The following is a 17,491-nucleotide window of genomic DNA, read 5'->3' as shown; positions in this document are numbered from 1 at the left end:
TCTAATAACATTACTTATGATGATAATGAAATATAGGGTTGTCCATTAAATTCATCATAATGCAAATTTATATGTACAAATTTATCTCTGTACAAAGTTCACTGTGTAAGAAAATTCACAAAATATAAGAATAGTTGGTTTTAGGAATATTGTAATTTAATGTTCTTATAATTACATGGTCTAAAATTGAGAGAAATATATTTTTTGGAATAAGGCTACAGAAATGAAAACTGACAAAAGCAGAACTAAAAGGTGGAGATATATAGCTCAGCTGTAAAGTGCAGTGCATGCTTACTATGCAAAGAGTCCAGAGTTGGATCCCCAGCACAGGAAAAAAAAAAGAAAGGAAGGAAGGAAGGAAGGAAGGAAGGAAGGAAGGAAGGAAAGAAAACTGGAAACGAAAGATAAAATTAACAATAAACTATGAACTACATGATCTCTGATAATATAAACCAGTGCTGATCTTTACTAATATATAAAGGTCAAAATTGCTTGAGAGAGATTTAAACTCTACTGCTACAATATCTGATTCCCTTTTATAATAAACGTTGTTTTCAAATTAAATCTCTAATATTCTGATAAAATATTCAATAAATATTCCATTTATCTAAACACGAAGCCATAGTTAAGACTATTTTATAGTCATAAAAGCAAAAAGCAAAACAATAAACCCTACATTAAAAAAATAAGAAATTAGATTAAAGCTCCAATTTTATAGAGCATATGATAAAACTCAAAGCAATAAGCTTCTATTTACTAATAAGAAAATAGATCCAAATGCCTCTTGAAATACCTTTTCCAATGAAAATGATTGTCTTAAATATATTTATAAATGGACTTAATATATATTTTTAAATGAACTTACATGTCCATTAAAAGTGTCAGCACCATAAGGTTTATAATACAATAAATATATTATTCCTAGGTCCCTTTCACAAGACATAATAACATATACTTAGCATAATACACAGTATAATTAAATGTATTACAGTATGTCTTACCTTTTATGTATAAGATAGTCCTCCAGAATATCAAGGCAGCGTACCATCTGAGAGAATATGAGCACTTTATGACCTCCTGCTTTCATTTTGGGAAGCAATTTATCAATAAGGACCAATTTACCAGCTGACTGAATCATTGCTTGAAGATGAAAATCAGTAGCAGCTGGATTATATGTATCTCTAAATTCTCCAAGTATTTTCTCCTCAGCACCTGTCAAAGAAATATGAAAAGACAGCAACAATGCACAAATGCAGGCAATTCCCAATTGCTTTTATTTTAACTCACATTTAGTGTTCCTTCCTGCTTCTGTAACATAGCATTATTTTCTGATGTCAAGTACATTGCTTTTGTTAGAATTATTTGTTTATGGCTAAATCCCACCAACACCAAACTGTTAATGCCATTGAGAACACAGATAATGTCTTAATCATGTTTTCACCTCTCCAGAAACCTGGCATAATGGCTTCTATGAATTTATGTTTGCTAAATACTTTATAAATGCCATTAGGAAAAGAATGTACAAAACTATGGTCTGGATCCAAGTAAATAAATACATATATATTTTTTTAAAAATCTAATATTTAAACATAAATCATAACAATGTTCATCAAAGGGTGATCATAATTGCTGTAGATGTGACTATGGGAATCTTGTTAGCATGAAAACAAGAAAAAGTAAAAAGGAAGTCATGTTATTGGTCCATCATGTATACTTCCTTCAAAGAATCTAGATCAGAATTTAAAGGTCTATAAACATTTCTTTCCTCAGCCTTGCTAAGCCATAAAAGTATACTGGGATTGTGAGAGAGAGAGAGAGATTGCCTTAAGCAAAGTAAGTAGATGAGTAGGATATTCACAGGAACACACACATGAAAAGACTCAAACATGGTACAGAGAACATTGGTAGAGAACTTGACAAGACCTTAAAAACTACCATTATTGTACCACAAAAACTGAATTACTAACTGGAGTATGTGGATTAGAAACAGACTAAGGGAAACAAGTGTATATACAGAAGCTCAAAGATGGGTTTTACTCTTTGTTCATGAGGAAGATTAAATTTTAGGAGAATTCCACACTTAAACAAATTGAACAAACTCTTGCTGCTCTTGGAACCTGGTATGCTAATGTTAGACACTATAATGTAGTAGTTCACTTTGCCCATGAATCTGAAACACTTGTGATTCCTCAGCATAGTAGAACGAAGAGCTCTAAATAGCCTCTATAACTGTAGTGGTGTTCTGTTAAATGGTTCATTAATATTTGACAAAAGAAAAGTAGATGTTCTAATTCATTTAGCTACCTTTGATAAGATATGGATGATTACAGCATTTTCTAAGTTCCATCATGGTGTTGACCAAGTTAGGTACATTAGTCTGTCCTGCTCCTTTAGACAAAAATGAAAAATTCTTCTCCAAAATAGCCCGGTAGTATTTTTTTTGAATGTTAGTAAGTTCTACTTCAATGATAGTTTCTTCCTTAGGTGCCAATTTCTTTTCAACATCTTCTTTTAATCGTCTCAACATCATTGGTTTCAGGATAGCTTGAAGTTTTTGCACCTAAAACATAATTTTATTATTTTATTATATATGACACAAGAGTATATTTATATAAAAAATAATCACAATTATTTTTGTATATAAAAAATAATCACAATAAGAGATTTGATGTACTAATTTACAAAGAACAGTAGGATACCTGTTCCTCTGTTTTCAGATCTCCAAATTCTTGCATAAATGTTGATTCGGAAGGAAACCTTAAGGGTTCAAGAAAGTGAAGAAGACTGAAAAGTTCTTCAACTGTATTTTGGAGAGGAGTGCCAGTCAAAAGCACCTTGTGTTCCTATACAAAGCAAGAACAATTGCATTCAAATGACAAAGTAGTAAAATTAAATGAAAGCTGATTTAGGGCTTTAAATGTTTGAAAGTATTCTCTGACCATAATTTTTAAGAATTAACAATAAAACATCTCTACCCACAAATCTGAGTAATGTACTTTTCTAAACATGATAAAATCTTTGTGGAGCACAGATCTTCAACCAAAAATAAATAAATAAAAATTTTAAGACCTCTTCATCAGTCTTGGAATATGTTTTGTTGTATGTTATCTTTACCAATTTCTATCTTTTAAAATTCCACATTTTTGAACATGCATATTTCAAATCATCTCAAAGAAATAAACCATTATTTTCAAAGAACAAAAGGGGGATTTTTTTATTTTGTACTTAATCGTTGCTGGTATAATAATTTACATACCAAACAGTGTTCACTCTTTGTAACTTGAATGATCATCATTTAACCTCTCACAGAACAAATTATCAAATCAGCGAAGCTACAATCCAAGAATGTAAAGGGAAATTGGAATATGCTTTAAAACAGAAGTTCATTAAAACTTGAACACAATAGGAACAGAAAAATATACACAATATTTTAAATAATAGTATAAATTATTGTTTAAATTTTGATTTGACAACTCCTCTAAATTGGCAAATTAAACATATGTGTACACACGCTTGCACATATGCATATACATATATACAATAGCAAATGGCCAGAAAGATACATATCTAATTTTAAATACTGGAGAGAGGAGTCAAATGGGTGGTGGCATACGTGGAGAGGGAATATACAAGGAGCACTTCAATTTTTATTGCATGTGATTATGTTTATTTATTTGTTCAAGTACTGATGCAATAATTATGTGATCTTAGTTTATTTGAAAGCTTTAAATACACTACAAAGAAGGTAACTAAGAAATTCCATTTTGAATCTGGGTTTACAGCTTAGTGGGTAGAGTGCTTGCCTCCCATGCACAAGGCCCTGGTTTTAATCCCCAGCAACACACACACACAAACACACACACACACACACAAGAAACACCATTTTAAATATAACCAATTAATGCTAAGCACGTGGAATTGCATAGGAACATTCTCTCTTCACCATAAATTACTGAGTAACTTTGATGAAAGGGCTTTTCAGTAAGTAATTTGCAGCTTGAAATTTATGATATTATTTTCTTTTTAGCCGTACACACCTACAGAGATTTATTTCTGAAATGAATAAATTAATGACTAAAACTTTTTGGTGAAACACTAAAAATTTTCAAGCCTGAGAAAACTGATAAGATTTTCCCCAATTTTTACCATTTGAAGCAAAAATTTTCTCAATTATAACAGATAGGATTCAGCCATCTGTATAAAATTGTTAAAAATTTCATTTTTAGCATTTATCTTTCTGACTGTCCTTGTCCATGATCTTTCGCTACATAGCTAGGAAATGAAGGTCTCCCCCCAACAAAAAGAGAAAATTTATAGGACACTTACCAGATTCATGAGCTTCAGACCTTCTAGGAGTTTACAGTTTTTATTTTTTAACCTGTGTGCTTCATCAATAATTACACATCGCCATTCAATTGCATTAAGCTCTCCACAGCCTCCAAGAATCATTTCAAAAGTGGTGATGATAGCTTGGAATCTGTATGCTCCTCGAATGATGCGCCCCTGGAAATTATCAAATATAACATTCTAGAATGTCTAGGAACACTTTTTATTCCTGACCAATGGCATAAAAGTAAACTAGTGATATTTGTTGTGAATTATTTTCCACTTAAATATACATTAACATTCCCTTGAAAGAAATTTAAGCATTGAAACTATATTAGATTGCCGTTTCTGATATCACTCTCAAAATGCATGCCTACATATTTATATTGTTTGAAATTATATTTGAATAAGTGCTTCCCTGTAGAATTATAATAACAGTAGGGTGCAGTGGTGCACACCTGTAATCCCAGCAACTTGGGAGGCTGAGGCAGAAAGACTAAGTTCTAGGGCAGCCCCAGCAACTTAGTGAGACCCTGCCTTCAAAAAACAAAAAAGAAAGAAAGGATTTACATCCCTGAGGCTAATTTATAATGGCAAATAAGTTATGAAACTCAAAATTAGCCATCCAAATAGTTTATTCATCAAATATTTATTTAATGTATATGTGCCAGACTTTGCTCTAGTTGCTGGAGAGAAAGCAGTTAACAGAATAGACAAGATTAATTGTTAGGGTGGAACTTACAGTTATTAATGATACTAATGCAGGACACAGTCAGTAAGAAGACAAACAATTTTTTAAAAAAAAATTTAGAACACAATAAGGGAAGAGGTATAAAATAAACCATGAATATGAAGTAAAAATGATAGGGATAGAAGTTCCCATTACAATATTACATAGGGTGGTTGGAAGACCATTATTAAGAAATGATATATGAACAAAGATCTGAAGTTTAGGAAGGAAGCCATGATGATATCCAGAGATCTGGAGGAAAAACCATTCTTGGTAAAGCAGCAAGTGTGAAGGTCCTGTATATTTCCAAATACTCAGATCACAGCAAGAAAGTATAGTTGAAACCCAGTGAAAGGAGAAAGGAAGAGGCAGACAGAATAGGAATTTAAAAACTATGGCAAGACTGGCTCTTCCTTTAAGCAGAGGCTATGATGGGATTCCAGGGAAAAAAGTTTAACTGTTGTGATGACAACACACAAGTAAAGGATCATAGAGACCATAAAAGCTGTCATAGTGAAAAATCATCATTAGAGGTGGTATAAAGCACTCAATTGTAGACATCTTTGAACACAGAATAAACTGAATCTCTTAAGAGATAGATATGGTGTGAGATTAAGAGAAGACACAAATTTGACTCTAAAAAAGTTTTAGTTTGTACGACTGGAATTTGGTGTTGCTATTTACTAACTTGAGGATGTTCATGATATTGGCTGTGTACAAGACAAGTTTAAAATGTCTATTAGAGATATCCAAATGGAGTTGTTAAGCAGGCTTTTGGATATGACTGAAATTTAGGTAACAGTTTAGAGCTGGTGATTTGGAAGTTTCTAGCAATACAGATGAGCTTACTATCCTGCATATGTATGAAATCTCTGAAGGAATGAGTATCAACATAAAAGAGTTTGAAGGCTACATACTGGACTACCCCAAAGGTTAGATATGGGGTCGAGGAGGAATCCATAAAGGGAACATAAGAAGGAATAGGTGGAAATACAGCATGAAGTTCAGGAATCTAAGTAAAGACAGTTTAATAGATTGAAAGCTTATACTTAATAGGTATTAAAACTAAGAAAAGCTTAAAAACAATTATGAATTCTGATTAAGTTTTTAAATTTTTATGTTAGTTCATATTGATTCCATACAACGGCACTCAGTTGAATAACAGCTCCGGTACAATATTATTAAAATATGAAGTATAGATTGATGACATTTACACAAATCTGACAGCCTGGGATATATTAAATTTGGCTTCTCAGTCTGATAGACTTGGGCATATTAATCTCAGTTTTACTTTTGTTTTTTGGGGCAATCTACATAACATCCTTATGGCTTAGTATCTGCATGTATAAAATGGAGATAATATCTATTTCACAAGGTTACCATTGAAAAGATGTAGTGAATACAGGTAAACTTTCAGCATAATGTCTAGAACATGGTGATACTCAAAACATATTTGTAGTTATGGGTATTACTATTTCTAATCACAGGGCAAATTTAGAAAATATTAGTTTTACTCCTAATGTTTTCAAGCAATTGGATAAGTTGACAAAAAAATATTCAATTGAGTTATACTAAAATGTATCTGTGAAACTTAATTGTTAAAAAAGTATTTCTATATTTTAAGAACAGATCATTACATTATATAAGACATCATCTTTTGAAATTTAAAACCTTTTCAGTTAATCCTAGAAGGTATAATGTTTACCATAGAAAATATAATATTTAATAAATATTAATTTATCATACATCAACTCTTTCAGTTTGATTCTTTAATTTTATATTAAATTCATATCATATATGTATTAAAATTGAAACGTTCTTAGAAACGTTCTCAAGTTTTCAGTTGTGCCTTCTGTAAAAAAAAAAAGAAAGTGAAACTAAATCATTTCTATGATACAACAAAACTTTAAAACAAAATCAGTTAATTCATTCACTGTAAGCCTCAAAAAGGTAGAAAGTCAGTTACAATTAGGAGGCAAAAGTAGAAGGCTATGTATATTATCTTAATCCAGCTTCTACCATATATGATCTGGCCATATGTTATAATGATCTTTTTAAAATGAACAATGAATGAAAGAGAAAGAAGATATTTAGAGGCTATTGAGGTAGAATGCCAGGCAATAAACCTTTCCCAATTAAAAAGTACAATTTGGAATAAATTATGTTTATTAAGAAATAAGACACAAAATTCTTAAAGATTTTTATCCAAAAAGATTTGTATGAACAATGAAGATTACAACTTGACACTTCATGTCTTCTTGGTAGAAAATTCTTTCTTATGTTTTAATCTTTTTTATTTTATAGTTTTGTACTTACGGAAAATAGAAAATCCTTTCTTAAAGGGCTGGGATTATGGCTCAGCGGTAGAGCACTCGCCTACCATGCGTGGGGCCCTGGGTTCGATCCTCAGCACCACATAAAAATAAATGAATGGAATAAAGGTATTGTGTCCAAGTATAACTAAAAAAATAAATATGAAAAAAAAAAGAAAATCTTTTTTTAAAGAGTAAATGGCAAAAAAAATAAAAAAAAAAAAGAGTAAATGGCTATAGAGGCACAAGGTGTCATTATCAAATTCTTAAGAAAACAACTAACCATTTCCTATATTGTCAAATACTTGGTTGAGAAATTTATATAAAATATGTTAAAAACAAATAAAAACTTGCTTAAATTAAAAAAGAAAAAAAGTGGCTGAATAAAAATGGAACATGTGCCTCTAGGATATAGGAAAGGAGAAAACCATCAGCTAATCACTAAAGTTCTGATATAATGAATTCTAAGGAGAAGATATGCTTAAATCAGTACACAAAACAAAGAAGCAATTTTTTTCCCCCAGCACTTGGGATCAAACTCAGGGCTTTGTACATTTTTTTTCTTTTTTAAAATATTTTTTAGTTGGACACAATAGTTTTATTTTGTTTATTTGTGTGGGGTGCTGAGGATCAAACCCAGGCCCTTGATCGTGTTAGGCAAGTGCTCTACCGCTGAGCCACAACCCCAGCCTGGGCTTTGCACATGTCAAGCAATATTCTAACACTGAGCTGTGCCTCCAACCCACCATTCAAACACTTAAAAAATGTCTAAAAGCAAAAATCCATTGAACATGAAAGAAAATTTATAATGTCACCTCAATAGCCATTTAAAGTCATGGTGTTCATTGAATGTTTAAATTAAAAAAACAAAGAAAGGAAGAAAAAGAGCTAGAGAATGATCAAAGAGGCAGTTATTTCTAGAAAAAATTTAACATGTATACAAACAATAATTACTTTACTTAAAAATTACTTTAAAATTATTCTAGTTGAAATATTAAAGATTACAAATTTCTGCATATGTATATGTTTCATATTTCACTATAAAGTAAAACAGGATTAAATCCTTTTGTCATTGTTTTCAGTTACTATAATTTATTGTAAAATAAGTAAAATGAAGAAATAAGCTTAACCTAAGATTATCTATGCTAAATTTGAAAGTATGTAATGCCTATCTTCTTCAACCCTGATGGTTTAACAAGCAAAAGCATTAATAACACACCTGTGAGTCCCTGAAGTACATCTCATATTGCTGTATCATCTGTCTGCTAATCAGGCTTCCATGATAAACCACAACATTAATATCAGTCCATGTACGAAATTCTCTCTCCCAGTTTGCAATGGTAGAAAGTGGTGCAATAATCAGGAAGGGTCCTCTTATACCAGTCAGAAGGATTTCGTAGAGGAATGTAATTGATTGAATGGTTTTGCCAAGACCCATTTCATCTGCTAAAATGCAGTTTCGTCTGAAATAAACAAATATATTATCCATGCATACATTGGGTTCTTCTGTATACTACCAAGTTTTAAAGATAAACATATGAAAATAAAAGATTAAATAAAATATTTGCACTTGTAAAAACAAAAGTTGCTGAAGTACTGAATAAGCTCAAGATTACAATTTTATTATAATCCTGCAAAGGGAAAATTAAAGATTTTTATAGCTCCAAAATAAAGATATCGTCATTAACTGTTTGATTTTTCTAAAAACTGAAAAGATAAGAGCAATGCATATTATATAATTTATTCAGGAAGCATTATTAAATACCTTCTATTATCTCAGGACAGTATGAGAAGATGGAATACAAAAGAAATAGAACATGTTCTCTGCCTTCCAGGGCCTTGTATCTATTAGAGAAGCAGACATGCAAATACATAAATAAATAATCATGCAATGTGCTACTGTAGAAGCACAACTATAGTATTGATTTTCAACCATAGCTGTGCATTAGAAGAGCCTACAAAGCTTGAAAAAGAAATAAAACAGATACTTAGCCCCCCACCATGTTTACATTATGTTTTAATATGTATGGAATAGGATCAAGTCAGTTCTAATTTTTAAAATGAGCTCTGTAGATGATTATGCTATGTGGCCAGTGAAGACTATCAGAGTAATACTTCTTATGATAGCACAGAGGGAAAACAAACAAAATCTATCTAGAAGACATGAAAAAAGAAACTTCTTCAGCAAGGAGGTCAGTTAGGATTTTGCCAGAGGACAAAGTAAAGGAGGAGAGGGCAAAAAGACAAACCGGGGACCAAAAGTTATTTAATATGGTTAAGAGCGGAAAGTAAAGGAAGGAAAGAGAAGTGAGCTAAGTAGTGTCATAAACAGAAGAGGTTAGACATTTTTTTTTTTTTTTATGCAGTGGGAGGCAAAGAAATTCTTAAAGGAAACCCCTATGAGATTATGTTTGTATTTTAAACTTTATTTTGGTGATACTGAGGATATAAGAGGGTAAGGGGATGAGATGTTGGAAATTAAGTGGTTCAGTATCATAATGGAGAAGAAATTATAGAAATTATATTCTAAAGGGAGAATAAACTAAGTTACTAGAAATGATGTCAGAGTCAATTATGGGTTAGGATGAATTGGCCCTAGGAAACAACTCAATGTATAGGGTATAGGATGACAGTAACAAAATGAATTAGTAGTAATCAAGATGAAAAATATGGAGAAAAAACAAGTTTGACACAGAGGAAATAGAAATCTGCTATGTTTAAAGAATTGTTGTGTTGGACTTTCAGGTACCAGAAGATGAACAGAAATGTGGGCCCAGAATTCAAGGCCTTAGAGATAGAAATATGGGACCATTAAATATTATTGGTAAATAGGGCTAGGTATATAGCTCAATTGTATAACAGTTGCCTAGCATGTGCAAGGTCTTGTGTTTGATCACAGGCACCACACACACACACTTGTGTATCTGTGTGTACCCTTATTCATAGAAGATATAATTGTGTGTGTGTGTGTGTGTGTGTGTGTGTGTGTGTGTCTGTATGAATAAAGTAGTAAATGAAGTCATATGGGGAAGAGTACAGAGTATCTCTGAGGGAGAACAAACATGTAATACGTGAAGATAACTAAAGACAAAACCCCGGGGCAGCAAAAGACAACAGCTAAATGACAGGGGAAGAAGAACCAACAGAAAGTAACAGTAAAAGAGGGTACTGGAGAGCTATAAAAGTTGCAGTGTGCAAGCTTTCAGGGTTTAGAAGGAAGGAGTGGCAATTTCTATCCAATGGATTAGAAAATAAGTTAAGGGTAAAGAATATCCTTGGGATTAGAAAATTAAGTTTTGGGAAGAGTCAGAAACAAAATCTATACTATCACAGGTTGAAAAAGAAATGGAGAAAAGAAAATGGGGGAGAGAGTGTGCAGATTACTCTACCAGGAATTTGCCTGGAAAGCTACAAAGATGGTTCAAGGCAGCTAGAAGAAGGAGCACAGTCAAAAGGAGATTTACTTTTTTTTTTTTTTTTTTGTCTTCCTATAGATAGGCTAGCACCAAATTTTTTCATAGATTGAAGAGACAGAAATAGTCTTCAGGGATGGTTTGAACATATAAAATAAAAGAATGATTAATGAATGAAGTGAAGCTCTGAAGAGACTGGATGAAACAGAATGTCAAGACCTGAGGTAACATAATTTATCCTTGTCCTAGGGTAAGATCTTTTACCTTCCAATACACAAGGTTAGAGGAAAGAATAGCTGTAGATACACTTTTGAATATGAGGACAGGCAAGAATTTTCTTACTTTCCCTGGGTTTATCTGCAAAGCAGTCATATACAGAAAGTGAATAAAACAAAACTATGCCAAGGAACTTGAAGGAAGTGATGGAAGTTTAAAACAGGCAATGTAGGAAATAGAAGTAATTAAAAAAAGGAAGACGAGTTTTAAAAAGTATTGTTACCTCATTTACATAAATGATTCTTGAGAAAAATGATTAATATTTAGTAAATAAAAGCAGGGAAAAGAAAACTGTGGAATAATAGGATCCTTCACTCCATCTAACTGAGTCCCATAACTCACAATTACTAAGAGAAACAATCCAAAAACAATATAAGTAAAAAACACAGAAAAGTGACTTCAAATTAAAGTGTCATCAAATATTGCTAGTAATAATGCCTTCATTTGCTCTTTCATGGACACTACCATACTTCATGATATCATGTTTTTCTTTGCATCTCAAAAAAAACCTTGAGGCTAGAGGGCTGGGAATGTAGCTCAGTGGTAGAGTGCTTGCTCAGCATGCATGAGGACCTGGGTTCAATCCTCTATACCACATAGATGGATAAACACCCACACAAACAAAGACTTTGAGCTATTTTGTATAAAGAAATTGTTAAACTGTGAAGAATATTAACAAGAAGGTAGTTTGTTACTCCTTTTTATATTCTATTCTTTATTAATAGCTGACAATATACTTCATGGAAAACATTTAAAAACAGAGATCTATCTAATTGATAACAGATATAATGTGCTTACAATTCACTAATTAGAACCAACTGTAGACAGACAGTAGTATAAATGGATAAGCTGTAAAACTTCCTGTAGCATACCAGATATTTTAAATAACTCTTGGCAAAGTTATTTAAAATTTAATAATTAATTAATGTAACTCTGAGTGACACACACTTAAAGGAAGCAGTGTAGCTGACATCTTAAACTGTAATTTACATACTTTTCTAAGATAAATTCACCTTATTTATTTTTCGGGGGCACCAGGGATTAAACCCAGGGGCACTTAATCACTGACCCACATCCCCAGCCACCCGGTTTTAAACATTTTTTAAAATTTTGACACAAGGTCTTGCACAGATGCTAAGGTTGGCTATGAACTTTCGATCCTCCTGTCTTGGCTCCCAAGACACTGTGATTACAGGCATGCACCATGGCGCCCAGCAGTAACTTCACTTTAAAACAAAGACTTCATCAAAATAACAATATGGGAACATCTGAATCAACTTTATTTAATATATGTTAACATATACAACACACTAAAATTTTTAAAGATATATTACACACCTGTTGTACCAATTGAACAAGAGCCAGTTGAGTCCTTCCAGTTGATATTCCCTGAGTTGATTGCCATTTTTATAGTCCCTGGATTGATCTATTTTCTTCCAAATATTAGAGGGCGGACGGTCCTTTGTGGAAAAACAAAGAATGCATGGTGAAAAGCGAAAATTAGCATCATTCATAAAGAAGAACGACCGAATGATTTCCCCCTAAGATCAGAAATAAGGCAAGATGTGCTCTGTGACATCTATTCACCCTTGTACTGTAGGCTGTGACAAGGATAATTAAACAAGGAAACCAGACAAAAGTTACCAAGTTTGGAAATGAAAAACTAAAACTATCTTTATTCATATGATTTGTCTATGTAGAAAATCCTGTGGGATCTATTAAAAAGCTAAACTAAGTAGTCATTTTAGCAAGGTTACATAATATAAAAATTGATATAAAAAAGTCAATTGTATTCTACATTTTAGCAAAAATAATGAATAAATTATTTAAGAAGTAGTCATTTTATAATGGTATCTAAAATACTAATTTTTAAAAAAATAATTCTTAAAAGTTGTATGACACCAATAAATTTGAAGCCACAAAATACTGCTGAAAAAAACTAAAGAAGGGCTAAACAGAGATAAGCCCTGATTTGAAGACTTAACATTATTAATATATTAATTCTTCTCACAGTGAACAGAATCAACACAATCCAATCAAACTGGAATCACAGTTTTTGTAGAAATTGACAAGCTAATTCTATAAGCATATAGAAATGAAAAGTACTACAAACAGCCAAAACAGCATTGGGAGGTATAGACAGGATGTAGATAAAGTTTGGGCACTTATGCTAACTGATTTCAAGACTTGTAAAAGTTGCAAAATCAAGACTATGTAGAACTGATGTAAAGATAAAGATAAAAAGCTCAGTGGAACATAATAGATGGTTCAGAAACATACTCTCAGGCATTCAGTCACCTGAGTTTTGACAAAGCTGGAAAGGCAAGTCAGTGCAAAAAGAGTTTTTTCAATAAATGATGTTATAACAATCGAATACCCATGAACAAAAGGAAAGAATCTGATCCATATACTATCTACACACAAAAATCATAGCGCTGAATGTTACCTGACATAATTTCAAGGAGAAAGCAAGACAGAAATCTTCATGAACTTAGGTTATGTGAAAATTTCTCAGACACATAAAGTATGATCATAAGAAACAAACTGGAGTTCACCAAAACTAAGAACTTTTGCTCTTTGAAAGACACTGTTAAGATAATGAAAAAACAACTACAAACTGGTGGACAATATTTACAAACCAAAGGTCACAAGACCTTTGTTTTTAATAGTCAACACAAATATTCATCAATAGGCGAAAGGATAACAAATTGTGGGCTATTACATTAGAAAAAAATACTTCTCAGTAATAGAAAAGGTACCAACTATCAATGCATGCAATGATGTGAACTTGAAAATCATTATACTATGTAAGAAACCCTAAGAAAAACAGAATACAGTGTCCATGTACATAAAAATGAAATGAAAAAGAATTGATAGTGACGTAAAAATTACTAGTTCCCTAGGATGAGAAGTAGGGTATATAAAAAAGATGAATTGGGAAGGAAGGGTTACAAAAGCACACAAGAATACTTTTGGGAGCCAGAGTTCATCACTCTGATTATGGTTTTGGTTTCGTTTGTCAAAACTTATCAAATTGTACATCTTAAATATTTGCAATTTACTAGATGTCAAATTTTATGAACCTCAAATAAAGCTATTTATAAAAAAATGAATGAAGCTGGGAGTAATGGTGCAGGCAAGTAAACCCAGCTACATAGAAGGCTAAGGTAGGATGATCTCAAGTTTGAGGCTAGCCTGGACAACTTAATGAGAACCTTTCTTAAAAAACACAAAAGGAATAGGATTGTGCTCAGTGATAAAGTGACCATGGGTTCACTCTCCTGTACTGGTAACAACAACAACAACAACAAAAAGTGAATGACACGGGGGCTAGGCTTGTGGCTCAATGATAGAGCACTTGTCTAGCATGTGTGAGGCACTGGGTTCGATTCTCAGCACCAAATATAAATAAATAAAGCCCATCAACAACTAATAAAATATTTTTTAAAAAGGTGAATTATGTTATCAGATTTTTCTATTTTATTATCTTCAATATTGGGGATTAAATCCAGTCATGCTCTATCACTGAGCTACATCCTCAGCTCCTTCTATTTTTATTTTGTGAAAAGTTCTTTGCTGAATTGCTGAGGTTGATTTCAAGCTTGGGACCCTCCTGCCTTAGCCTCTGGAGCTGCCAGAAATCACAGGTGTGCCACCCTGTCTTGCTTCACATATATTTTAAATCTGTCATACATATTACTACTTTTATATACTTTCAATATTCATGATAAAAAGCATTCAAAAAATCATAGAAGCATAGAAGTTTAATGTTGTATGTTAAAACTATTCATTTACATAGTCATATTTATAAAATTTAATTTTTCTTCTTCAGAAATAAAAAATTGAATTATTCTGCATAGCTAAAACATAACCTGTCTTGAAGTTGCTGCATAGGTAAAGAAATAATATCCTAGTTCCAAATGAATAGACTCTAAGTCTCAGATAAACATTTCTGTAAAGCAAGCAAAAGATGGATTGTCTTCTGTTTAAAAATTATATACTATTACTAATTAACAAACTTATACTATTAAAAATGTCTGCAGGATCAGGGCATCTTTATGGTGACTGTAAATGAAAAATAAAACATGCTTTCAGTATACAGATAACAACTGGTTATTGATATTATGCTATTAACCTAATACAAATAGGGCTTATAAAGAAAACAGGGCTTCATTCGTGCTAGGCAAACATACTACTGAGCTACAATCCAAGAAAACATTTCTTAAATGACAGTCAATGAACTTTAAAATTATTAATACGACATTTTAGTTACTGCTTAAAATAATTTTCATTTTAAATTCTATTCTGTATATGCTTCTTTTCAGTAATCCAGTCACTATTAATATTTCTTTAGCTTGGGACAGGATAAAATTTCATTTTTGGAATCTCTAAACATACTTTACATGATTTATATGCTACTTTATTTAACAATAATAGAATAACAACAAAAATCACCTGTAATATTATTTAAGTACTATAGGCTACATTGTTGTCCTTGATTTTACATTAATTAAGGGACTAATTCTACTGGCTCAAAACCTATTAACATTTGCTCCTAAGATGTAGGCTCTCTATTCACCTCACAGACTGTTTGTTTTGCTGAGAAGAAACTTTTTAGTTTGAATACATCCCATTTATTGATTCATGATTTAATTCTTGTGCTATAGGAGTCTTATTAAGGAAGCTGGGGCCTAATCCCACATGATGGGGATTAGAGCCTACTTTTTCTTCTATTAAACATGGGGTCTCTAGTTTAATTCCTAGGTCCTTGATCCACTTTGAATTGAGTTTTGTGTATGGTGAGAGAGAGAGATTTAATTTCATTTTGTTGCATATGGATTTTCAGTTTTCCGAGCACCACTTGTTGAAGCGGCTTTTCTCTAATGTAGGTTTTTGGCACCCTTGTCTAATATAGGATAATTGTAATTTTGAGGGTTTGTCTCTATGTCGTCTATTCTGTATCACTGTTCTACCAGTCTGTTTTGGTGCCAATACCATGCTGTTTTTGTTACTACTCCTCTGTAGTATAGTTTAAGGTCTGGTATAGTGATGCTACCTGCTTCATTCTTCCTGCTAAGGATGGCTTTAGCTATTCTGGATCTCTTATTTTTCAACATGAACTTAGCACTAATCTCTGGTGGCTATGAAGAACTCAAGAAGCTAAACACACATACACACACACATACAAAACAAAAACAAAAGCAAAAAAAAAACCCAATCAATAAATGGGCCAAGGACCTGAACAGAAACTTCTCAGAAGAGGATATACAATCATTCAACAAATATATGAAAAAAAGTTCATCATCTCTAGCACTTAGAGAAATGCATGAAATGCAAATCAAAACTACTCTAAGATTTCACACCTGTCAGAATGGCAGCGATTATAAAGACAAACAACAATAAGTGTTGGCGAGGATGTGGAGAAAAAGGTACACTCATACATTGCTGGTGGGACTACAAATTGGTGCACCCAATATGGAAAGCAGTATGGAGATTCCTTGGAAAAATAGGCATGGAACTACCATTTGACCCAGCTATCCCTCTCCTTGGTCTATACCCAAAGGATTTTAAAACAGTATATTACAGGGACATAGCCACATCAATGCTGATAGCAGCACAATTCAAAATAGCTAAACTGTGGAACCAACTTAGATTCCCTTCAGTAGATGAATGGATAAAAGAAGTGTGGCATATATACACAATGGACTATTACTCAGCAATAAAAGAGAATAAAATTATGGCATTTGCAGGTAAATGGATGCAGTTAGAGAAGATAAAGCGAAGTGAAGTTAGCCAATCACAACAAAACAAATGCTGAATGTTTCTCTGATATAATATAAATGGGGTAGGGAGGGGGGAGCATGGGAGGAATAGATGAATTCTAAATAGGGCAGAGGGGTGAGAGGGAAAGGAAGGGCCAGGGGATTAGCAATGATGTTAGAATGTGATGACCATCATTATCCAAAGAACACGTATGAAGACACGAATTGCTGTGAATATACTTTATATACAACCAGATATGAAAAAATGTGCTCTATGTGCAATATGAATTGTAATGCATTCTGCTGCCAAATATATATGTATGTATGTGTTTGTGTGTATATGTATATATACCCAAAACCTATTAACTGAGAATATACTATATATCTAAGGAATCTTGAATTTCTGTAAATCTCTAAGAGATTTTGAAATGCTAAGATTTTGTAAAGCTGTCTGTGATAGGTTCTTACCAAATGTCTTGTGTCAGGCCTCAAAGCTTGTAGTTGTTCAAACTCTTCTATTTTTGCCAGATCTACATCTTCCTTTAGTTCCCATGTACTATCTTCATATGGCAATGAGCACCACTTTACTAGGTAGTAAATAACAGGCTGTAAAAAAAGATTTTTTTTTCAATTCACCATTTTTAAAAAGAGAATAGTAAGTAGTTTATATAG

The 17,491-nt window shown here is 32.4% G+C and overlaps 1 protein-coding gene across 12 annotated transcripts in view; it reads right to left on the bottom strand.

Annotated features, from left to right (window-relative positions):
- Chd9 (chromodomain helicase DNA binding protein 9) overlaps positions 1 to 17,491 on the bottom strand; it is a 248,528-nt gene that overhangs the window by 63,437 nt on the left and 167,600 nt on the right. For all 12 annotated transcript variants that reach the window (XM_076839115.2, XM_076839124.2, XM_076839121.2 and 9 more), the window contains 7 exons: positions 17,288 to 17,425; positions 12,396 to 12,517; positions 8,588 to 8,831; positions 4,327 to 4,503; positions 2,700 to 2,843; positions 2,305 to 2,560; positions 1,002 to 1,212 (listed from right to left, as the gene is read on the bottom strand). In XM_076839115.2, the coding sequence (XP_076695230.2) occupies positions 1,002 to 1,212; positions 2,305 to 2,560; positions 2,700 to 2,843; positions 4,327 to 4,503; positions 8,588 to 8,831; positions 12,396 to 12,517; positions 17,288 to 17,425 (1,292 nt within the window). The remainder of the gene's footprint in view (positions 1 to 1,001; positions 1,213 to 2,304; positions 2,561 to 2,699; positions 2,844 to 4,326; positions 4,504 to 8,587; positions 8,832 to 12,395; positions 12,518 to 17,287; positions 17,426 to 17,491) is intronic.

Source organism: Callospermophilus lateralis, chromosome 18 (genome assembly GCF_048772815.1).
Source record: "Callospermophilus lateralis isolate mCalLat2 chromosome 18, mCalLat2.hap1, whole genome shotgun sequence".
Classification (NCBI taxonomy): Eukaryota; Metazoa; Chordata; class Mammalia; order Rodentia; family Sciuridae; genus Callospermophilus; species Callospermophilus lateralis.
This window is presented reverse-complemented; position numbering and strand designations above follow the sequence as displayed.